This window comes from Lampris incognitus, chromosome 21 (genome assembly GCF_029633865.1).
Source record: "Lampris incognitus isolate fLamInc1 chromosome 21, fLamInc1.hap2, whole genome shotgun sequence".
NCBI lineage: Eukaryota > Metazoa > Chordata > Actinopteri > Lampriformes > Lampridae > Lampris > Lampris incognitus.
This window is the reverse complement of record NC_079231.1, coordinates 13,546,735-13,570,781: the sequence shown is the minus strand read 5'-3', so window position 1 is coordinate 13,570,781 and position 24,047 is coordinate 13,546,735. Positions and strand designations below refer to the sequence as shown.

The 24,047-nt window shown below is 45.3% G+C and overlaps 2 protein-coding genes across 3 annotated transcripts in view; one reads left to right on the top strand and one right to left on the bottom strand.

The window, feature by feature from the left end:
• igfbp2a (insulin-like growth factor binding protein 2a) overlaps positions 1-11,485 on the bottom strand; it is a 20,531-nt gene extending 9,046 nt beyond the window's left edge. The window contains exon 1 of the mRNA XM_056300908.1: positions 11,089-11,485. Within this exon, the coding sequence (XP_056156883.1) occupies positions 11,089-11,485 (397 nt within the window). The remainder of the gene's footprint in view (positions 1-11,088) is intronic.
• The window catches only part of stk11ip (serine/threonine kinase 11 interacting protein), a 50,804-nt gene continuing 38,240 nt past the window's right edge, over positions 11,484-24,047 (top strand). Inside the window, exons 1-8 of one of the 2 annotated variants that reach the window (XM_056300906.1) lie at positions 11,484-11,647; positions 19,862-19,929; positions 20,962-21,164; positions 21,437-21,511; positions 21,807-21,902; positions 22,095-22,202; positions 22,371-22,442; positions 22,713-22,842. In XM_056300906.1, coding sequence (XP_056156881.1) covers positions 11,484-11,647; positions 19,862-19,929; positions 20,962-21,164; positions 21,437-21,511; positions 21,807-21,902; positions 22,095-22,202; positions 22,371-22,442; positions 22,713-22,842 — 916 coding nt within the window. Of the gene's footprint in view, positions 11,648-19,545; positions 19,679-19,861; positions 19,930-20,961; positions 21,165-21,436; positions 21,512-21,806; positions 21,903-22,094; positions 22,203-22,370; positions 22,443-22,712; positions 22,843-24,047 lie in introns of those variants that run through there. The other variant, XM_056300907.1, reaches the window with a different exon arrangement.

The window sequence follows — 24,047 nt, the reverse complement described above, 5'->3', positions numbered from 1 at the left end:
TCTCTGGTCCTCTCTCTGTCTCTCTCTCTCTCTCGCTGGCTTTACTTTGAAGAAAGAGTTTCTTTACAAAGGCCAAATGTCAAGGTGTGCGTGTTTACATGTGCGTGTGTGCGGGTGCGTCACACAGATCAACACACACACACACACACACACACACACACACACACACACACACACACCGAGGAATATTGGCAGCTGGGGCGCCTTTTGTTTTGCTCTCTTACATAATCCCCACGGTATCCAAGTGCAACAGCATCGTTCCCACTCTTCAGAGGAAACCCGAGATGTTTGAGTCTGCACAAACACACAGGTTCGCAGGGCCGCGTGCCTGTACACGCACGCACAAATGTGCAGAAGTCTTAAATGCAACAAAAACAGCAATCTCATCTCTCTCTCACTCTCTCTCTCGCTCTCTCTCACACACACACACACACACAGACACACACACCAACACACAGAGGGTCAGGACCCCACTTTGAGGGGGCGCTAGCCCTCTGTGGTACAAGCTGTTCGAGGATCGGCAATAGCAACAAAGCTGCAGCCCTACTGTCCGGTCTACTGCTTGGATTAATCCTCGGACAATGGCCGGAGAGACTTCCTTTCTATATCTGATCCACGTCAAATTCCCAGATGGCACGTAGGTCAGGAGTGTCATGTCTGATTGTCTAGATTCTGGTCAACTGAGCAAATGGCAAGACTTGGCTGGGTCGGCAAGGATGGATGGGTTTGCCGGAGAAGGAAGGGATCGGGCACGTTGGCATTTTTTCGCCTTTACATGGCGATTACCTGATGTGATTTACCAATTGTGGGGAATTTGGAAAGCAGTCACATACACACATAGACACACCCACACACACACACATAAAAAGGAAAAGCGCCTGTTAACGCCTCTCCCGAGGTGTGAAATAAGTCATGTACCACTTCAAGTGTCGGTGAAAGGCACTTTGTGGAGTGGCCGTGGTCCATCGTCCATCGCGAGGCCCGCTGGGATGGTTTACCTGGAAGCTCTGCAGAGAGCAGCTCCTTGTGTTTACCTTGCAGGCTTTTCTGGCATGACTCAGGCGTCTTAAAGCGGGCTTCAGACAGGCCCTGGCGTGTGCACTCACAGCGGCATCTCGCTAGCTACCAGCACCGCCGCTTGAGCTCTGGGGCCGCAGTATTTGACCTAAACCAGGACATGAACCGAGGCAAGCCGTGACACATCCGACATGCGGGACATCACAGAAAAACTCGCAGCCTTTTTACGAACCACCAGTGAAGGGATGGGAGAGGTGTGAGCGGACTGAGAATGTGGCCGAGGACGAGGGCACGGACGGGCACGGTGTGGGTGTTGATCAGGAAGTGTCTGATCGACTGATCAGCGGTATTCGATCACGCCTTTTACGACCATGTGCATCATCTAGTCAGGGTTAAGTTCACTTTCTGGGACGGGATCATCTCTGGGTGAACTTGCTGCAGATGAAAACTACAGCCCAGGGTTTGCAAAAGGCAGCCGATGTCGCAATACCTAACCAAGTCAGTCAGGAAGTACTGACCAAATCAGTCAGGAAGTACTAACCAAGGAAGTACTGACCAAGTCAGTCAGGAAGTACTGACTTACTTGGCCAGTGTAGTCAATTCAACCTACCAGCGCTGTGCAGTTTTCTCTGGGCTCAGCCTGGGTTATTCCACCTATTATCTGATTGAAGAGGAACGAGTGAAAGTGTGATCAGCAAGTAATCCTCTAGATAGTATTTATTCTCTCAAGCAACACAGAGTGTATGGAGAGTAAGGGAATTTGTCAATCCAACAAGTTATAACAAGCTAATGTATGCAGGATAATACAAGTATATACTTGACTTTTGTGTGTCTTCTCTCCAGAGAGGTTGCGCTAATCTGTTTGGTGAGGTAAATTTACATTTTGGTCATCTCGGACTCCTCCCCTTTATTCTCCCCATTTGTATCTGGACAATTAGTCCACTCTTCCGAGCCATCCCGGTCGCTGCTCCGCCCCCTCTGCCGAGCCGGGGAGGGCTGCAGACTACCACATGCCTCCTCCAATACATGTGGAGTCGCCAGCCGCTTCTTTTCACCTGACAGTGAGGAGTTTCGCCAGGGGGACGTAGCACATGGGAGGATCGCTCTATACCCCCCCCCCGTCCCCTCCACCTCGCACAGACACCCCGACCGAGCAGAGGAGGCGTTAGTGTAGCGACCAGGACACATAACCACATCCGGCTTCCCACCCACAGACACGGCCAATTGTGCCCGTAGGGACACCCGACTAAGCCGGAGCCAACACGGGGATTCGAACCGGCGATCCCCGTGGCAACAGAATAGGCCGCTATGCGACCCGGACGCCCATCTCGGCCTCTTTTATTCATGGGCGAGAAGAGACTAGTACGGCCTCGAAGGGAAGGAAAAGAAAAAGCGAACCTAGCACCTCCTCTTCATCACCTGTACCCCTCCTTGACGCAGCATGAGTCACGCTCGGTGAACGCCAGATGCTGTTGGTTTGACCCGGGTGTGAGGTCCAGATCGTTTTGTCACAGTTCTCGGATTGTGCTTCCGAACCCTAACCTTGTGTCTGTGTCACTCGGGTGGAGAGGTAAGACCTCAGACCGCTCCTGACTTAGCATTAGCGTGGCTCCGGAGGTTTGTGTTTGTTTAGGAGGCAGACGGGGTTTACACGTGGGTCTTATCTCGGAATGTTTGTTTGGAAATCACAGTTCCAGAATTCAACAGTCCTAGAATGAAGGCAGCTGTATTTCTCTTTATTCCAGGACATGAATATTAAGAGGATAGTTTTCCTTCCAGGCATATAAATAGCTCATGGCGCTCACATGTGAAACTGTCCAATTGTATTGTTTTATTTGATTGACTCGCATGAGGAGCTATTATCTTTTCCCCCTATACCATCATATATACATGATATATTCCCATACAATACATGACAATAAAGACAAAAACACAAAAAACACAGGGGCGGCTGGGTGGCGTGGTGGTCTATTCTGTTGCCTACCAACATGGGAATTGCCGGTTCGAATCCTCGTGTTACCTCCGGCTTGGTCAGGCGTCCCTACAGACACAACTGGCCGTGTCTGTGGGTGGGAGGCCGGATGTCGGTGTGTGTCCTGGTGGCTGCACTAGCACCTCCTCTGGTCAGTCGGGGCGCCTGTTCGGGGGAGAGGGGGAACTGGGGGGGAATAGGGAATAGCGTGATACTCCCACGCGCTATGTCCCCCTGGCGAAACTCCTCACTGTCAGGTGAAAAGAAGCGGCTGGCGACTCCACGTGTATTGGAGGAGGCATGTGGTAGTCTGCAGCCCTCCCCGGATCAGCAGAGGGGGCGGAGCAGCGACCGGGAAGGCTCGGAAAATTGGGTAATTGGCCAAGTACAACTGGGGAGAAAAGGGGGGAGGGGGTCCAAAAAAAAAGAGAAGAAGAACCAGCCTTGGTGTCGTTCTAAGGCCCAAACCCGTCAGTCCTCTTAAAGGACGATTCCGTAGTTTTACAACCTGCGTCTTATTTTCATAGCGAGCATCAGACACGTTTCAGCAAGTCCAGCTCGTTCTATCTAAACCATGTATTTGGAAGGAAAGTCTGCAGTGCAAGTTAGAAGTCGTTACCCGAAATGTCCAATAACATCAACAATGATGAATCACGGTGCTGAGCTACTCCCTGGTTCAACTTGCAGGAATGAGCAGCCTACTCTTACTGCAGGTACTGGCAACCATCGCCTAACTACCCGGCCTGGGCGATGGAGAAGTCACAGATGATGGGAACTCATGTACACCCTCGAACCGAGGCCCTCGGGGTGGGGGTCCTTGTTGTTGACAGGACAGATTTAAGGCCCGCGTTTAATTGCCTTATTTGATGCCATTGTGAAGCAATGTCTAAATCTCAAAATGAAGCCTGTGAGTAAAATGATAACCGGCATGCACAATGGCAGAAGAAAAAAAAGTTTTTTTCAGAAAATAAGACCCAGGCTGTAACTTTGACCTCTGCTGATCTATCGGCTAAAAGGCGTCCATGTGTGGCTATTAAAAACCCGAGCTCAGAGGACAGGACTCGTCATCTACAACGCTGAATAGATGGGAGACTTACAGTCATTCCCCTGCAGTGTCAGTCAACTTCAAACACACTTGTCCAGAGGAGGGGGGAGGGGGGGGGCTTGAAAGAGGAGAGAGAGAGAGGTGGTGGTGGTTGGGGGGGGGGTTTATTCAGAAACTCAATAGAGGTACACAGAGATTTTTGGCATGAGTGCACGAGAAGTCGTCGCCCGGGGGGGAGATGGTACAAATGCCAGTGTTTTGGAGGAGCTGAGGGAGATTATCTCAGGGCTATTTCAGTCCTGCGGGCTCCGTCTGGACCCCCGCCCCCCCCCCCCCACCCCCAGGTACAGATGAATGCCCCTTGTTGGCTAACAATGTTATTTCAGGCAGCAGATGGCACAGGAGTGTTTTTTTGGGGGTGAGATGCTGTGGGGGGGCGGGGGGTGGGGCGGGAGGTGGGGTTCCACCTAATTTTTTCGCTTTTACAAATTAACCTTTGCCATAATATTAATAGAGCGAGTCTCCTCCAGGCGTGATCTGGTAAAAGTTATACGGCTTGCCTGTTATGCAGACTATTTTTATAGCTGACTGAGAGTTGCTGCTTATTGCGGCCAAATTCGCTGAATAAAATTTAAATAGGCGGACCGATTGGAGAGGTTTTTTTTATTTTTATGTTGGCCTGAATCTTAAAGAACCATTCATATATTTTTGATCCACTTATTAAACCCAAGGTTCAGGAAATGAAGCAAACCGGTATGTATAGCTCTACGTATATATTTCTTTCAGATTACTGATATATATATATATATATATATATATATATATGTGTGTGTGTGTGTGTGTGTGTGTGTGTGTCACATCTTCATCAGTTACATCAAGATGATCATCATTTTTTGTGACAAAACTGAGTAATTGTTATCAAGAGACAATTAACAAACAATATTCACTCTTTTATGGCATTTCCCCCCACATATGAGCAAAAACAGTTCCCTGGTGTGAAGGCTGCATCACCACAAGTGTCTCTGGATGGATGCACAGATGAATGGTTGCATGAAATGATGGATGGCTAAATGGGGAGAACACACTCCTTTAAAGTTATCTTTTTATATAAGCGGATCGTTCTCCTCAAACATGTCTTGATGCACGCTCAATAATCCAGGTAAGAAAATCAGAGGAGGTTGAATGGGTTCATCTGGACACGTTTATTGACAGATATCTGTCAATAAACGTGTCCAGATGAACCCATTCAACCTCCTCCAATCTCCTAAAACGTGATTCAGCCCCCAAAAATTGGTGCGTCTGTGCTGCAAATACAAACGCCTGACAATATGAGATAGCTGTTAGCATTAAAGGACGACCCCAGCCGTCCACTGTGAGCGGTGACCGAGGTCACACTGTCGTCGCACTTATTTTGTTCATCACGACTGACGATGACTGTCTGTGGCTTCTGGTGGAAACAGAGGAAACTCTGTAACTCTCGCTATCTGTCTATCTATACACTTATTTTACATTTTCTACCCAAATGAATGTGTAGATGGATAGATAGATGGATAGATTCTTCCATTCGTTCATGAGTAGTGTATTAACTAACACGTTATAGTTTCGTGTCATGTTGCGACTTGGTGTGGGCTTGCCTGTTAGAGGTCAGTTGACTGGGCTGAGGTGCCGCAGGACGTTTATAGTACTTGTACCTACACTATGTAGCAGATACCAAACCACATGTCGAGGAGTTGGGGTTTGGAGCGCAAAGATGGTAGGATTTTTTTGAGGTTTGTGTTTTTTCTTTTTCTTTTTTACACAACCCATTCCTTTTTGGGCCTGAACAGACATGTCTGACAGCTTAACCCAGTTTTTTTTTTTCTTTCTTTTTCTTTTTTTTTTTTTTTGGTGGGGGGGGGGGGTCCCTTTACCGATATCACCGTTTTGGGTGCAAAATTACAACTAACGGCTGATTAACCATCAGGATAATGTGTCTTATGTGATATAGTAAAGTGATTTAGTATTACTCACGCAACTTTAACCTTAAAATATAGTGTTAAGAGATGCTGTGACGCACTCCAGCCTTCTCTGTCTGTGTACTATAACACTGCTGAGAGTCTGTTCAACAGTCTATTAAAATATCCACAACTTGAGGGTGACAGTCTGAATGAAAACGACCTGACGGTACTGGCTCGTGTGCATACAACCCTCCCCCAGACTGAATCATATCTCCTCCTCCTCGTCTATTAGAGTGAATTCTGAGTCCTTTTGTACTGTCAGACTACTGGATCTATACTGTGCTCCTTACTGTACAATAACGACGGGGACCTGCGAATGTAAAGTGCATTGTACAATCTATCGGTGGTGAGAGGATGACTTCATCACTGAGTCTGCGTGGTGTCACATGATGTATGAGGTTGTTTCATGCCGTTTCCTCAGCACAGTAAATGATGTTGCATGCTACTGTATCATGATATATTGCAAATTATCAAATCAATGAACACAATGATGGGTTCGTGATGCAAGTGAGTGTGCATATACCGATAACATTTATGTGGCGTGTCTTCCCAGTAGGGCCCAAAGTGCATCTTGCCATAACTACTACATATATGTATGTATAATTCCATTCAAATACCACGGCTGCAGATTTGTCTGTATATGAGATAGCAAAGGCTGCAACCTGAATCGCTCTTCAGTTAGTTTTGGAAGCGGAGGAGGAAACTCTCGTACCTACTACCAAGTTTTAATCGCTTTTGCGGTCGCTCGTTTTAGCAGGATGTTTGCAGGAAAGAAATGGCGCTGTGCTTACATCTTCACCGTAGCAGCCACACATAGAAGAATATAGCTGCTAATTTGAAGAGGACGTTTTCAGAAGAAAAGGAAGGTGTTGTGTCCAACAAGCAGATATGGCAAAGCAAGTCCCTAAAAGGCGTTTCACCAACAGACAGTACAGCATCAAAAACGAATACTCGAGTTCAGCCCTTATTTTCTTTTTCTTTTTTTTCTTTTTAAACTGCTCTTTTTAGGGCCTACTGTACTCCACCCTATACAGCCCACTTGTGCAATTATAGCCAAGCAAAAAATGAAAAAGCTGCAGGTTGCATACAATGATGCATTCAGAATCTTGCTCCAGCTCCCAAGATGGACAAGTGCAAGTCATGTATTTGTGACTAGCAATGTTCCCACTTTTCCTGCTGTGTTGAGGGATTCTATGTATAAATTTATAATTTATGTGTCGATTAATTGAAAATGTAATTGTAATGCTCTTAACTGAACGTACACAAAGTGACACAAGGTGCTCCTCTTGTTTCTGGAAACATTGGAACAAATGTCTGTGTTGGTTTTAATCATTGTGGACTTGTGAACTGCTATTAGCTATATTTTTGTGTTGCTGTCCTGTCCTGTATTTTTCTTTTTAATATGGGCCTACTGATGTATCTGAACAAAGTAAGATTGATTGATTGATTGATTGATTGATTGATTGATTTGCGTGCTGGCGGAGAGGGTGCGTTCAAACCCCCGTGCAATTCCCAGTATGACCATAGGTGTCAGTAAAGTCAACGAAAATGACAAACTTCAGGATCTCAACTTTAAATATCAAATTGAAGCCTTGTGTGTAGTTTTGGCTGCAAAGTTTAATTCCTGGTGGAATGTTCTTATGGGTATTTTGCGTATTGTGCATAGTATCTATAGCTGCTGCATTCAGTTATACTGTATGTGCCTAAATCACTCTACTATGTTGACACCGTTCACGCCAATGGGCTCATGTTACAGATACACAGTTCACTTTACGTAACTGCTCAGTGGGTTCACTGACAGACACAGTTCACTTCTACGCATTCCTTCATCGTAAGAATGCCGCAAGAGTAAAATAATGGTTAAATTGACCACATCCTTATTTTTCTCTTGTATTGCTTTTTAATCCCACTTTTGGGAGTCAGTTGGCCAATGGTAATGCTTCAAGTAAATGTACTTCATTTGAGCGTTACGGGTCTGCACGGAGCGTCGGACGCACAGCAGCAGGGAAAGAAGGACATCAGTGAGGGTCAAAGTTCATTTGAGCAGACCTGATTTTGGATCAATAAGTGCCGTCGACTATCGATTGCTTAAAAACATATGGGGCTACGACACACTAGTAGACATAGACACACTAGTAAGACACAGACACACTAGTAAGACACAGACACACTAGTAGACACAGACACACTAGTAAGATACAGACACACTAGTAGACACAAAGGAACCCGGTATGACAATATTTGTATGGTTTTGCTCCCTGGTTTAGTGCAGAATAAGATTATAACTTTCTACAGGTCAGCGTGGGGGGAAACCATCTGCATCCTGAAATCCAACTATTACCTTTCAGAGACCCCAGCTTGTCTGCTCAGGGACCCCTGGAGATACCTGCACACAGATGCAGTACTAGTTCTAGTACTAGTAGTAGTACTACTAGTAGTAGTGGTACTAGTAGTAGTATATGTTAGTAGTACTCTGCACCACTGATGTAGGGGAAACATCGGGGGATGGTAGTCAAAAGGTTCCTCCTGTAGGATTTGATTGGAAAACATCAGTGTGAATCATATGAGATGCTTTCCGTCAACACTTTCCTTACTTGCCCGTCTCGCTGTGTGACTACAGCATGCTGAATGTGATTTGTTCACAAACTCAACCACACGGTAACACAAAACCGATCAGTGGGTTTTCTGTAAAAGCAGAATTCGGCCCATTGTAAGGCCACCGTTACTACTTCAGTGGCAGCCGATGACGAGCCGAGTCTGGGAGTGAAGTCAGACACCGGATCTGAGTTTTGACAAGGTTCGCTGAGCTCAACCCAGATTCCTCTGGTCCAAAATATTCCCAATACTTATTCGCTGGCCTTAAAAGAGTGATGCGTTTTGTTTTTTTAATTTTAATTAAGACTTAGAAATCTCTTGACTTCAGTGCAAGTGTCCTGTATGCAGTTAGGGCAAACTGCAGCAGCAAGACTTTTAAAGAAATACTGACATGGAAAAAAAAGTCTTCAAAATCCAATTAGTCAATTACCTATGCCTTAATATGTATGTCGGGCAATTTAGTTAAATTTGTATCGTACTTTTACATACAAATTTTATAAATTTTATACGAATTTGCATTTGGCAATACTGTGTTTGGTTATAGTCATGCCAATAAAGTGAATTGAATTTGAAATTTGCACAATCTTGCACTTCTGCATCAACCTGTATTTTTTTTTCTTCTCATTCCTGGACGGCAGTCATTTTCCTGTGTTACTTGGGTCAGCATATAAGGTATTCGTCAAAAAATTCAATCCAATGATACGCCTAATTACCAAGTGTGGTGACATGACCCGGTCCGCAATCGCATTTTGGTTTCTCTCCTTTGAACACCCTGTTCCCTTTCTCTGAAATCCTCCGGTTGCGGTCCCGTTGGCTGGATCTGATCCATTTCATCCATCCAAGGAAGCAGTTTGCAGTGTGCTATGTTCTGCCATATTGTTCTGTCCCAAAATGCAGAATATAAGAGACACGCTCAGAAGCCCATTTCAGCTCGTCTTCAACAGAAACTTGGAGAGATGCATGTTCACATGACCCCCCCCCCACCTTAGCACTTCTATACTCTGCCTTTAAGCTACACAACTCATTCAGAGCTTTTATTATGGAACAATTAAGTCCATTTTCTTACACTGCATGAATGCCGTTGTGATGAAGTTTGTTCTTAATTGATGATTTAGAGAAAGCTGTTAATTGATGACTGCACCAGGATCCGTGAGCCTTTCGTCCATGTCTTTTTGGAAACCCCTTTACAGAGAAAAGGGCTACCCCGCACATGCAGTGTCCATAGTTCCTCTGCATTCCTGGGGTTGTGGACATACGGTCTCACTGCCAACCTAAACACACGTCAGTCTAGAGGTAAACTGCCACAGGGAGCACAGCCACGGAAATGGGGTAGAAACCCCAGCCCAACCAATCCCACTCCGGATTGAGTGACCGTGCACACGCGCAGCCTTGAAATCTGTCACTATTAACTCTCAAATCAAGGGGGGGGGGGGGGACAACAACAACAGCACAACCTGACCTTGTTTCAAGCACAAACAAGGAGACACATCTAACAGGCTCCAATCTGAATCAAACTTCAACCTGATTGAGATTTTCTTGTGCTGAGAGATAATTCAGTGCAACAGTCTGATTTCTGAGAAGATAATCCAGTCACAGCCTGCATGCTCATGCTGTCAATGACTCCAGCGGTCTACACTTACTCCTGGTCAAAGCCTAAAGTCCACTCTGGTAATCAATGCAACATTCCTCTTCTTCTCTCTCTCTCTCTCTCTCTCTCTCTCTCTCTCTCTCTCTCTCTCTCTCTCTCTCTCTCTCTCTCTCTCTCTCTCCTGCAGAAACGTCAACACTAAACACACTGTGTGATGTTTGCGGGCACTTTCCAACAACTGCAGCCTGTGGGCAGGCGTCCAGGCTGCTGTTTCGCAGTCCAGCACGGCGTTTCAAAGTGAAATCCCGGACGGTACCGGGGACGGCGGGAGGCGTGATGGCCAGCTGCTGCTCACGTACGGCGGTCGGTTGGTGTGTGCGTGTGTGTCTCGCGCTTGTTCATCCTCAGCGCTCGCGCATAAACGTCAGTCGGGGGTGGGGGGGGCGATCATGTATAGCAACTAATGGGAAGGTTGATATGAAGGCGGATGACTGTTAACAGGAAATGAAACGAGCACGCGTTCTGAGAAACTGGGACATCACACGCCGCAGCGGGGGGGTTGGTGCAGTGACCCAGTGCAATTATTACAGGTCAATTAAAAAGATATTAAGTGTCCATAGCAACGTGAACTTTTAACAAGCAGGCTAGAAGCTGTTAAGTCTGAAGATATTAGTTTAGGCTGACACGCTAGGGCTGCCTCCCAAGACAATGCAGTCTCCCTATTCCTTCTGCGCAGCCTAGGCAGTCTAGACAGCCTCATTAAAAATGTAAAAAGAAAGAAAGAGTCACACAAAAAAACACAACACCCACACACACACATACACACACACACACACACACACACACACAAAACCAGGTTTTCCTGTTAACTGACCGCTGGTTTGTTCCCGGTGCTCCTGGCTCCAGGTGGCGGGCTCGGCGTCCACTTTGTGCCCGCACAGCCCCTGCCCTTGCACCAGTTGCTCCAGGGGCAGCTCGGAGTCGGGCTTGGGGTAGCACCGCAGACCGCTGGAGCATCTCGGGGTGTACACGCCGCACAGCTCGCCCTCGCTGCGGGCACACACCGGACAGCACCCGCAGCCCGGCTCCCGTACGATCTCCGCGCAGCTCTCGGTGAGCGGCGGGCACAGCGCCTGGCGCTCCGCCGTGCAGCCCGGACAGCGGAAGACCATCTCGGCGAGGGAAGCCCCCGCCAGGGCGGCGTGGAGGATCAGCAAGCCGCAGCCCACGTACGAGAACATCGCCGCCGCAGCTGGGAGACTTGGGGTCATGTCGTCGGGGAGCGAAGAGGCAGTCGCCAGGTACGTAGCGCGAAAAAAAAGAAGGTGGGAAGAAAAAAAAAAGAAGATGAAGAGAAGAAGAAGGAGAAGAAGAAGAAGAAGAAGAAGAAGAAGAAGAGGGAGAAGAAGGGAGGAAAAACGCGAACAGGTGAAGTAAGTCACTGCAGGGTCCTACCAATAGTCAGGTTTGCTCCAGCATACTAGATCAGACCAATCCTCACTGACAGCCCCCCCCCCCCCAGCATCTCAAATAAGGGGAATGTCCTCCTGGTCTACGTTTGTACCATGTGACTGATTTACTTCAAGAATGCAGCCTTTTAGAATATTATTCAGCTTATTATTGCAATGGACGGAAAAATTACTTTTCTGATTGATTTATTGATCTATTGATCGATCGATCGATTGCTTGACTGACTGACTGACTGACTAGTTCGTTGTCCTTTGGAGGTTCATCGTGAGCCACACAACTACAATACCACCGATAAGAACAACATCCGCAACAATGACAACAGCAGGACAGAGGTATTGTAATAGGCTGCAGCATCCACACACCCAAAGGTTCAGCACTGTGATACTGACAGGTTGGTAAGGCGGCGGGGGGCGGGGGGGGGGCACCAGCTCATATACACCAAGCAGAGGATGCAGTACTACAGCTCTATACACTTCCCTCCCCACTTGATACTCGCACATCACTGTCATGCAGATTTGCTGTTATGCAGCAGCAGTGTTACTGAGCATGCTATCTGCCTCATGCAGTTTGTCTTTATCACCCACTGACTAAGCGGCAGTAAAGCAGTAAAGTCAAGCGAGAGTGTTGGAAATTGCATGTCTGTCAACATGGGAAACTGCGATAACCTATACGTTTTGCAATAGTGTGTTCACCAGATATATGTATGCAGCTTTTCAGATTTGCAAAGAACTGATTGCCCATGCAATGGTTTCATAGAGAGGGAAATAACGCAGCTGTGTCCTGTTGGAGTCAAAATGGCCCATTTTAAATAACAGCTATTGACTATATGTTGTTAATGTCATCATTAACTGAGATAAAGATGGAATATATTGGGTATTTTTTGGATTGCATTAAACTCCGAAGGTGGCCTGGGCAGACGTTGCATCTGCTGCTATGGCGGACAGAGCACGAAGCTAAAATCAGACTCATGCATCGTGTGTTGGATGTGAAGGAAGAGTAGTCATGGAAGAGCGGACCTTGCTGGGTTTTATTTTCACCCGAGCAATGAGAGCTTGTCTAACAGGACTGATGGGCCCAACTTGCATTGCATTACACATGCATCCTCTGCAAAGTGACCGCTGCTGCACATGTGTGTGCATGTATTGCAGTATTGTCTCTGAAGCAATACTCTGGAGGATCCTGATCTGAGCACAGTCTTCATCATCCCACCGAGTCAATGCCAAATTTTAATTCTAAGATGTGAGCTCGGCTTTTTAGTTTTGTTCTTATGCGTATTTCCCCATCGTTGTCGCATCCAATATAGAAAGTGATGCGTCGTGCGTGGTATTGTGCTGTGTCTTTATTTGCAGGAGGCTGTATCTGACTTCCATTTACAGAGATGAAACAGTATCCAGACTCTATTATTGGCCTGTAGGGTAAATCAAAGCCCATAACGTCGATCTGTTATGGGGGCCTTGTTGCATTTTATAGTCTTAAGTGTTTTCGAAGAAGGCCCTCTCAAATGTCAGAGGAGCTTCAGTATGCCAGGCGCGTGTGGCTGTTGTTTGAGTTTTGCAGATTAAAATGCAGGTCTTCCTATAGCAGTGCTGCAGCAGATCCGCTGTTGGAAAAAGAAGAAAAAAAAACATTATAAAGCTTAAAGCCGGAGTTGCGTGTCCTTGAAATAAGCCTTCGGCATGGTTTTTGGTTCTTCCTCTGTAAGGAGGCCAAATAGTTGATTTCATCCTCATCATCATCATCATTACCATTGTTCATCTGTCTGAGCTATTCGACTTTTAATGCATGAGCAATGTATTTTACATTTTGACCATAATATATATATATATATATAGATATATATATCTATATCTATATAGATATATATATATAGCTGATGGATAATTATAAATCGGCCTTCACCCCCCAAGTGATGGCAGAACTTTATATTGTTCATTCTTGACATATCATGTAGAAAATCTATCTCCAACGGGTCAGCGGAGGGGAATATTCCGACCTTCCTGCCAAAGGTTCATAAAACAAGGTGAACTTGGAAGACAAGGTGAAATTTTCCTAACGACCGGGACATTGGCTTGTAAAACACAAACTGTTTATACAGTGGTGGAAATCAAAAGACATCAGGTTGCTCTTTATGTTGTCCGGGGGAACTTCACTACCCTTGTGGGCCATGTAAAGCTTTCCTATCGAGCGCGCTGCATTCCATCGGCCGCGATATTCCATCAGCACATTTTCGAGAAAGAAAATATGCAAAAGTGCATTTCACAAGGTGAAACATGTCATTTGGGGGAGGCGGGGGGGGGGGTAGCAATGATATTTTCATTATCATATTATTTTCCGAGCTGGAAGAGGCTGTTTCACTGTACATACTGTAGCTTGTTTGTTTTTATCAATATGGCCCGCCCCACTTCCCAGCATGCATAAATAAACAAACAAACAAACTAAAGCACTATGTCCAGTTCATTCCCTGCATGGAAAGACCTGCCCGCCGCGGCTGACATGTCCATTGACACTCAATTAAACGTCGCCAGCTGCGAGAGACATGTACGCCTATGTACAGTAATATGATTGTGCATGTATACAGCGCTGTTTCCTATCGATCTCCGAGGGCCAAGCCTTGACGTGTCTTGCTTACCCACCGAACAAGCTCCTATTAACCCCGTCCACAGCGGTTGGCTAATCGGTGTTTATCCAAGGGCACAGAAATAGAAGTGGCATGTGTAACCTTACTCCGCGGCGCAGACAAGAACAGCAGATATAAATTCCGATTATTTTGTTTAGCGGCGGCCCCCCCTGATTTAACGCTATTTGGCCCCATTCACGATCGGCATCCTCGCTCGCCTTGGAGGCGCGGGGAGAGAGAAAGGCTACATTTGAGGCCTCCTCGCGTCGTAGGCTTGCGAGCCCGGGTGATGCCCAGAGGCGTGTTTGCACATAGAACCTCATATGTCATTTTGTGCAACCATGGGATGGAAAAACAGGGGGGGCGGGGGGGGGGGAGAAGGCCGGGCATTTTCTAAATACAAGCCTGGGGGCTAAGATTTGTGTCTGGGGATAGCCACTAGTTAATAGCCCCGGCAAGCCGCAGTATCAGGCCATGTGTGCAAAGTAATCGCCACCAAGGTCAGTTACTTAACCTCCTCCTCCTCCTTATGGAACCGTTAAGTAAACACAAATTCTGGATAAACTCCACATTGACATAGGGGGAGACGTATGGGATCGCTGATGGACCGGGGGACATACGCACGTGTGCCTCGTCAAGTACACAGAGGGAGTTTTGTATGCAGCATGTCAGCTCCTTAATGAGGGAACAGCAAATCTCTCCGTGGTGTTTTGCACGCTGGCAATAAAACGAAACACTTTATACATTTACAATGCATGAATGATCAAAAATGTGTCATGTATGTGTCGCTCGGTATCAGTGATGAGAATCCATCCCTGCAAATGTACTCCTGACCAAAACTGTCTTAATAGGGTGGAGGTGACTGACCAGAAATCGATGAGCCGTGATATCTCAATGATGAAGAAGCATTGCCTAGCTTCTCATTAAAAGGGGCGGCACAAGGGCCCAGCGGTTAGTTAGTGCTGTTGCCTCACAGCAAGAAGGTGCTGGGTTCGAACCCCAGGCCATCCCAGGACCTTTCTGTGTGGAGTTTGCATGTTCTCCCCGTGTCTGCGTGGGTTTCTTCCGGGTGCTCCGGTTTCCTCCCACCATCAAAAAAAGACATGCATGTTAGGGTTAATACTCCTGTCTGTGCCCCTGAGCAAGGCGATGGAAAGAAGAAGTGGCATTGGTCCCCGGGTGCTGCAGCTGCCCACTGCTCCTGGCTGCACAGCTAGGATGGGTTAAATGCAAAAAAGTAAATTTCATTTGTATGTATATGTACAAAATGACTAATAGAGTATTCTCTTCTATTAGTCTGTGATATCCTGCCATGAGGCAGCACAACCTTATGGACTGGGATTAGCATTTAAATTATGATTGACTGGTGGGCAATGCACAACTGACGCATTAAAAAATTGCGAGTTTGAACTGAATTGAATTGTCCTTTGGATTACTCCATTTTCCCAGCCTCTCTGCAGCCGTAGTGTGGTGCCTGTGGCCTACAACAGACTTACCAGCAACCAACAGGGGAGGAAAGTGGTGGAGCATTTCCTTCCTTCCCCTTTTAACCACTTCCACCGAACAAGGACACGACTCAAACCACCCACTTCACGGCTGTCGTTTCAACTCATCGGGATCCACAAATGCGTTATATGCCTTTACTAGGCGAAGGGGAAAAAAAGTGCATCATTAATGTACAACTTGCACCCTCCCACCCTACCCTACCACCCAAAGCGGTTAAGTCATCGGCTGAGCTTTGCAGACTCTGCAGAAACGGCCACCGGCGTGAGTCATGACAGGCCGCCCTCGCGTCGTCCGCTCGCATTGCAGACTGTGACAATGAGCGAGGTTTAGCTTTTTGGCCTTGATTATGGTTAATTAAAGTTTCCTTTTGCTTGTGCAACTGATTGGATAAAGAGAGGCAAGGGCTCGGGGGTTATGGAAAAGTAATTTCTCCTGAGATTTATAGGCCCGTATAAAACCCCGAGTCACACATTTTGCTCTGACTCCTCTCATGCGAGGGCATCTAAACAGCCAGATTATTGTAATGTTGCTTATTTATAAAGCCATATGTTGTGAATTCCCAACAAAGGGTATGACGGGGGGGGGGTTACATATTCCGAGCTCAAAGGAGATTCGAGAAATCAAAGGGACTTTATTGTGTAGGAAGGTCACACAGTGGAACACCGCCGGTTACTTTTTTCGAGACATTTGCTCCTCTGTTGTTTGAGGAGGAGACTGTGAGAATTCGCAAACCGTCTCAAGCGGCTCCCACACATAGACAGCTGCTGTGGAAGTCTCTTTCGCTAATGCGATGTTAGCAGCATCTTAGTGAATGGAAATGTTTACCAAATAACAGTTCATAAATTCTTACATGGAAATGTTCACAACATGAGTCCTGGATGGAAAAATGCATATGTGTGTGTGTGTGTGTGTGTGTGTGAGCATGCTTTTATGTGTGTGTGTGCATGCATGCGTGCACATGTATGTGCATGTGTGTGTGTGTGTGTGTGTGTGTTTGTTTGCTACCTAGCAACAAGGGATGCAAGTGCAAATTAGGAGTGTTCTCGCTGTGTTTGTCCATACAAAAAAAAAAAATCCTTCCGAAACATCTGCTTTTGAAGCCACACTGATGCTTTCTGTATTCTCAGTTGCATAATTCTAAAATGTACTTTTGAGACAAAAAAAAAAAATATTCAAGAATCTGCACTTCAAGCAAAAACGGGAACATACTTCATGTGATCAAAACCATCTTGAGAAAAGCAAACATGAGTGTAGATGAAGATCTGAATTCACGGACTCTTCGGGCGAAGTATTATGGCATGCCTGTGGAATCCGTGTCTTTTAATGAGCAATGTTTGGCTCATCATCTTATTAGCAATATTTATCTGACCGGCCCATCATATTTGCCCTCTTCAAAGACGTCATGGGTGTCTGGCCTCTCAGAACTTGCATACTTCTACGTTGATTCAATTTAATTCAAACTTTACTACCCCTAAGAGGAAATTTTGTTTGCAGACAGCCTTTCCAGTGACACGATCTCATTAAAAACACGTTTCGAAGAACAACATAAACCACAATAAAAACAATGCAAAAAAAAAAACACATAAAAGCGAGGTAGAATACAAAACAATCCACCATAACATGTGCCCAATGGACCAACATCAGCTGCTAAGACCGTACAAGGAGTCGGTAAGCAAGTAGAGTGCAATAAAAGGTCATTCATGCAAAGGGAATCTTTCGGTGTACTATGCACGAGAAGCTGCACTGAGCTGAAGGAAATCAAGGAATCTAATTGCTTTTTCTCTTAAGTTACGGTGCTCAAACTGCCCTCTGAGGAAGTGACAAGAGCTTTCAGGAATGGCAGCTCTTTTTTTTTTTTCTTTCCTGTATCGGCCCAAATCTGAAACAGTAACCCAGCATTTACTCGGATGATAAAGGCTGCACTAAAAATGTTTCTACCCTATAGAAACAAAAAGCTGTGACGTAAAAACGGGCCTTAGAAACGGGTTAGCGGGCTATTTTGTTTGTTAAACGGATCCCATTCGACGGTGCGCTCTCCATATGGTGCAGCGTATAGCGGTGATGTATATAGCACATAGCTATGCTTTGTTTGTTCAGTACAGTATGTGAAGTTGTCCCTGTGAAGTGGACCGTACTCCGGCTGCCAAATGCAGGGCCGAACGTTGCACGGCATGAAAGGACTACATGAGTAATGAGATGAGTGAGTGATAAGAGTCATCTTTTTTTTTTCTTTTTCGCTGAGCTCAACTGCATCAAAGTGAGTTTGGTTTGCTCAGCAAACCTGATAACCCACTCACCATTAGGCACACTTGATGGAGCCCTGCGCTCTGGGCATGGATTACTGTACTCAGGCCCCTGCTGTGCATAAATTGCCAAAACCGGCAGTTCAGCACCAAACAACTGGGGGTTTTATAGGTGCCGTGACTCGGATATGGTTGAGGCCAGCGCTGCCAGCTGGCAGCTGGGAAGCAAGTCTCAGGGTGGTGAGTTTGACAGACGCCATTGATTAAACCACCACACTTTGATTGCACTGTAAATGAGAGTACAGCCCGGTCTTTTAAACGGAACGGGGCTCCTTCCAGCTAGCCCACACATGAAAAGAGGTTAAATATTTTTTTAATAACTCGGGCCCACAGGATTAGAGACTAAATGTCTACTTTGGTTGCCGTCCTGACAACAGAATAAAAACCTTTGGTGGTGGAGTACTGATGTTGGGGACACTTGCCAGCTTTTGAGAGGGTTGAGTTGGTTATAGTGAAGATTCAAGGCGTATTTTGAAGTGGTAACAGCCTTAGCTGGTCTAAAAGTGTCATTTTTATACTGTTAAATTTTTATATGAGTAGATAAACATATTTATATAGACCCAGTGAGTATTTAGGGCTGTGTGGGCTCCTTGGCGTAGTGCGCCACTTAGTGGTCATTTATTGTCATGAGCACGTAAATGCAGCAGAAGTGTTAGGTAAATATAATATAAATTAAAGGGAGCAGCTGAATAGGAGTAGAAGGTAAGTGTTATATACACTGCAAGATTATGCATGAGTAATATGCTGACACGAGATTTTGAAGTATAAGCGACTGACTGCTTATTTTACATTAATCACCAGGAATGTTCAGATTCAAGCAGTTTTTTTTAAAATGAAGATCACAATAAGCTGGAGACTTGGTTGGCCCATAGACAATAATTTCGTTTAACTTCATATGCTTTGTGTTTGTTTGTTTTTTGCTGTTTTTTTTTTTTATTTGGCAACCTTTCGCATTGATAAGCCACTTGAACCGTTTGCGGGTCTCGTCGTCACATGACAATACACTTTACCGACATTTTTAGATCTCTTGATGAAAATACGTTGTTCGTGTTCAGCAGATAAGACGAAACGGTTGAGGGGAACAAGCCGGGTGGAAATTAAGGCGTCATCAGCTGTTGCGGCACGTTTCTGTTTTTATAGTTCGCGAATCTAAAGGCGCCCGTAACTCTTGACACGTCGCGGCCACCGTAGGCGGTGGTCGCGACGTGAAACAGATATGTCAACACGAACGTACAGCTGACCTGAAAACGTCCATCGTTCCCAGTAAAATACTATTCTTGTCTCCGTATGAGTCTTAATTCTTTTTCTTGGAATAATTATCGTATCGTTAAGTCATTATTAATGTAGACATTCACCGACTTATCTGTTGCCAAACGGGTAGGTTTCGTTTCAACTCGGTTAAGCAGAAAGGAAGCTACTAGTGGCTACTGCTTAACTTGGAGATGCTAACGTTATACGAGCATTTTGAACGCGTTTAAATCCTTTTCATGGTGTAACCGGAACATCTTAGAAGCCGAGGAATGTATGTGTTGTAAGCGCGCAATTGTAAAATTGATCTGAATGCCGAAGTAAGCCAGTATAATTCAACTAAGCTGTTTTTTTTAAATGTTGTAGTTCAGCACCTTCTCCATTTTAAACAAGTCATATTTTAAAGCTGTATGAGCTCCAACGGGGACGTTAAATCTCCGAATCTTGTTAACAATATGTGATTGTAAGTGATTTACTATTCTATCTTGTCTATTTTTTCACAGGATGGCTGTATCTCATACTGGCCAGTCCCCTCTTGTACACAGCTTGGCAACGCTCCTCCGAAATGATGGTGAGTGCTCCACACACACACACACACACACAACGATGTGTCCTGTTTTTACTTGGATTGTCCTCAGTTAAAGTTAAGAGAGGACTTAGTTTACACAAGTCATGTAAGGAGTTGGGGTGGCAGTCTCACCTCTCACACTAAACAATGCTTACAATGCTCACACAGATTACCAGGAACTTTGGCAAAGGACTTTGCTTAAGGTCACAGGTCACAAGGTAAAATCTGTTTTTACCTGGTAGGAATGTCGCATTCCGTTTGGAGTCATTTTTGTTTGTTTGTTTGCCTAACATAACAATGCCTTTGAGAAATGTTTTGGTCGTTGAATTTAAGGTAATTTGCGAACTGAAATGCTTTCTGTCAAAGCATGTAAACAAAGAGAATCTAGATTTAGCTCTTATCACCTGTTCACATCCTGCTCTATAGCCACTTAGCTGAAAAATATCTTATCATAAAAGTTGAAAGCGAGGACGTTTTTAAAATCAATTGCTTGATTAATAAAACCATTCTATATAAAGTAAAACCAGTGTTTTCAGTATTGGTGTTTTCAGTGTTGCTATAAATAGTTAGAGGATAGGATATGAAGGGGTACTGTTTTGGATTAAAAAAAACACATTTGGATTAAAAGTAGTTGAAACACACAATTGGATGAAAGGTAGTTTAAAATTAGGTTAATTACCACTACTTACCATGCTACTTACCATGTAGCAAAAGTGGAAGTGCAGCTGAGGTACACTGTCTCTGCTCACACCAATGGCTGTTATTGCTTAATTTCATCTCTGTCCTTTACTCTCATTTTATCTTCTCCCGGCACTTGTATAATCATTCTGACACCACAAGAATATTGTCAGTGCCCTACTGCTGTGTTCCCTTTTCTTGGTTTCAGTGATTTTTTTTTCCATGTGAATTTGATGATCAGGGACTTAAAGCTTATGCGACTATCACGTTCATTGTAAGTCTCTCTGCACAGGTGGGTTAAACTGAAAACCTAAGCTGCACATGTCATGTTTATGAGCTGTCCACCTTCCGCTCCAGGTGACTCAGTGCTGGATGGAAGCAGCACCCTGACCCTGCAGGCATCCAGCCTGCAGCAGCTGACCCGGCTATTTGAGCAGTACCTGCTCTCCAGGAGCCAGCAACATGGCTTTCTGGCCCTGCCTTCTCACCCAGCCGACACCGCCTCCTTGCTACAGCTGCAATTTCTTTTTGATGTGCTGCAGAAGACCATCTCCCTGAAGGTGCGTGAGTGAGTGAATGAGTAAGTAAGCTTGTATGTGTGTGTGTTTGCCCATTTGTTTCTGTATATATGTGGAAGTGTGCAGAAATTATTGTGTGCAACTTGGTGAGGGTGTGCATATCTGATGAGTCTTCTAAGCTGGCTAAAGGTTAAGAGACTTAGTCTTTACATTTATGAACCTTTACATTTTTATGACTAAACGAATCATGTTATACATATTGGATACATATGCCCATCTGATGATGCACTGTCTGACTTGATGTTTAAACACAGCTCATCAACACGCCAGGGGAACGGCTTCAGTCTGTGGTGAAAATCTTCCCATTCAAGTCTCTGAAATGTTTGGAGGTAGAGTTTAAACTTACTGACAGCTTAGATACCATGAGAAAACATTCTGTCATCTGTAGATGGGTGTCAGTTTATTGTACACAAGCCTACATATAGTACACATTTTCTTTCTTTCTTTCATTCTTTCATTCTTTCTTTGTCTCTCCCTTAATTCTATCTATCATTTCCCATTCCTTACATCTCTTTCATTTGCTCCTTCCTTTATTACTTCACTCTTCCCTCTCCTTCCTTCGTTCCTTCCTTTATTAATTTGTCTGTTTATTAATTCCTTTATTTATTCCTCCCCTCTCCTTAGCTGAAGCGTATCCCCCCTCACTGTCTGGAGGGCTTAAGAGGAGTCTATTCCCAGCTTGAGGTCTTCACCTGCTCAAAAAGCATTGACTCCATGGAGGTATTCTCAATGTTTTAATGTGCGTGTATGTGTCTGTCTATCTGTCAGTCTGTCTGCATGAGGGAGACAAATTACAGGTTTTGTGTATGCATGTCTGTCTGTCTGTCTGTCTGTATTTGTTTTGTTGTCTGTCTGCAAGAAAGAGACAAATGTCAAGCTGTGCATTTGTGTGCGTTTGAATGTACACTCCAGGAGCTTCTTTCTCTGTGTGGAGGGGATCTGAGCTCTGCGTTGCCCTGGCTGGAGCTGCACACTCTCAACTTCAGCTATAACTCTATTGTCTGCCTTGACCAGTCACTGGTGAGACAAACGCACAAACACACACATACGCATGAATGCGCACTTACTGACTCACTGGCTCACTCAGCATGAGCATGCATGTTGTCATTTCATTCATACACACACATCTTTTCATTTAGCCAGCCCCAGAAACTGCAACTTAATAGTATTTTCCACTGTTCTTCTCAGAGTTTACTGAATGTCCTAAAGTCTTTGGATCTAAGCCACAACAAGATTGAAGAATGTGCTGAATTCCTAAAGGTAGGGTGTTCACGTGATATTATAACATTTCTTTGAGCCTCACAAGCTAGACAGATCTCACAAGTCGGTCACATTGATTATACTGCCAGAGTAATTTGTCTGGGCCTGCTGGGCGAGATGTACTTCAGATATTAGATTTTCATTCATCTGACACAGATGCACTTTCCATTCCATTTCTCTCTCTCTCTCCCTCTGCTCTGTCTTTGTTTATCTCCCTTTCTCTCTGTGTTGTACTGTCTTATTCACTCTCTCTCCCCCCCTTTCTTTCAGCCCCTGAGCGAACTGGAGCACCTGAACCTGGGTTACAACTGCCTCCAGAGGGCGCCAACACTGGGCCTCAGCTCCAAAGCCAAACTTCTCACCCTTATCCTCAGGAATAACGAATTGGAGACCATCAATGGTTAGAAAGATACAAACACACACATACACACACATACACGCACGTCACGTGCAAAGGTAACCTTTTAAAAATGGACAGCGACCCGTGGAAACACATCAGTGAGCCAAGGCAGGGAAACTAGCCAATGGAATTACAGAGCAGTGAGATATGTCAGCCAGTCAAAACCTAACATTCAAGCATCAGAGACAAACAGGAAGCCCGTCATTGTGTGGAATGACACTCAGAACAAAGTAAAGGTTCTCTGCCAGTAATAACCACACGCATCATCCAAGGACAGGTTCGTCTCTGTTTTTTGGGTTCATGTTGTGTGTCTTGGATTGTGGAACTGTAAGATTGACCGCCAAAGAAGGCAGGTTGTTTTAGTGATATATTCGCTGTATTTGACCTTCTTGTCAAAGAAAGCTGAGCAATGTGGCAAAAATGTACTCGTCATTCGGTGAACGAGGCGAACTATCTGGCAGATAAAGCTTGAAATTGTGGATAGAAGCAGCAGAAAATTAGATTTTACTGTTGGGTTGCAGTGTTACAGGGGAGATAGCTTAGCAGTCTGGAAGGATCTCAAAGTTGAGGCACTGCTCCATGGGATTGAAAGGGGTCAAGATTGTTCAGGTGGTGCTGGTGAGGATGCCACACGAGTGGCTCCCTTTTGGCAGTGTATCAGTATATGTTTAAATATGATTGGAAGAGACCAAGCAGAAAAATCCAATTACTGAAGTTTTCATGTTGATGTTTAGATATATAATAACCCAATTTCTAGTGGAGACTTTTAAGAGATTTTGTAGTGTGTCTGTCCATATGCACTAAAACACCAAATACAAATGTCCCAGTTTCACTGGGATTCAACAGATGTCCCCTAGCCAAAGTAAATATTAGGGATGTCCTGATCCGATCTCAAAGATCAGTAACAGGGCCGATCAAGGCTTTGTTTATTTATTTTCATTTTAAATTTTTGCCACTTTTTCTCCCCAATTGTACCCGGCCAATCACCCCACTCTGTGAGCCGTTCCGGTCGCTGCTCCACCCCCTCTGCCGATCTGGGGAGGGCTGCAGTACTACCACATGCCTCCTCTGATACATGTGGAGTCGCCAGCCGCTTCTTTTCACCTGACAGTGAGGAGTTTCACCAGGGGGACATAGCGCGTGGGAGGATCACGCTATTCCCCCGCAGTTCCCCCTGCCCCCCCCAAACAAGTGCCCCGACTGAC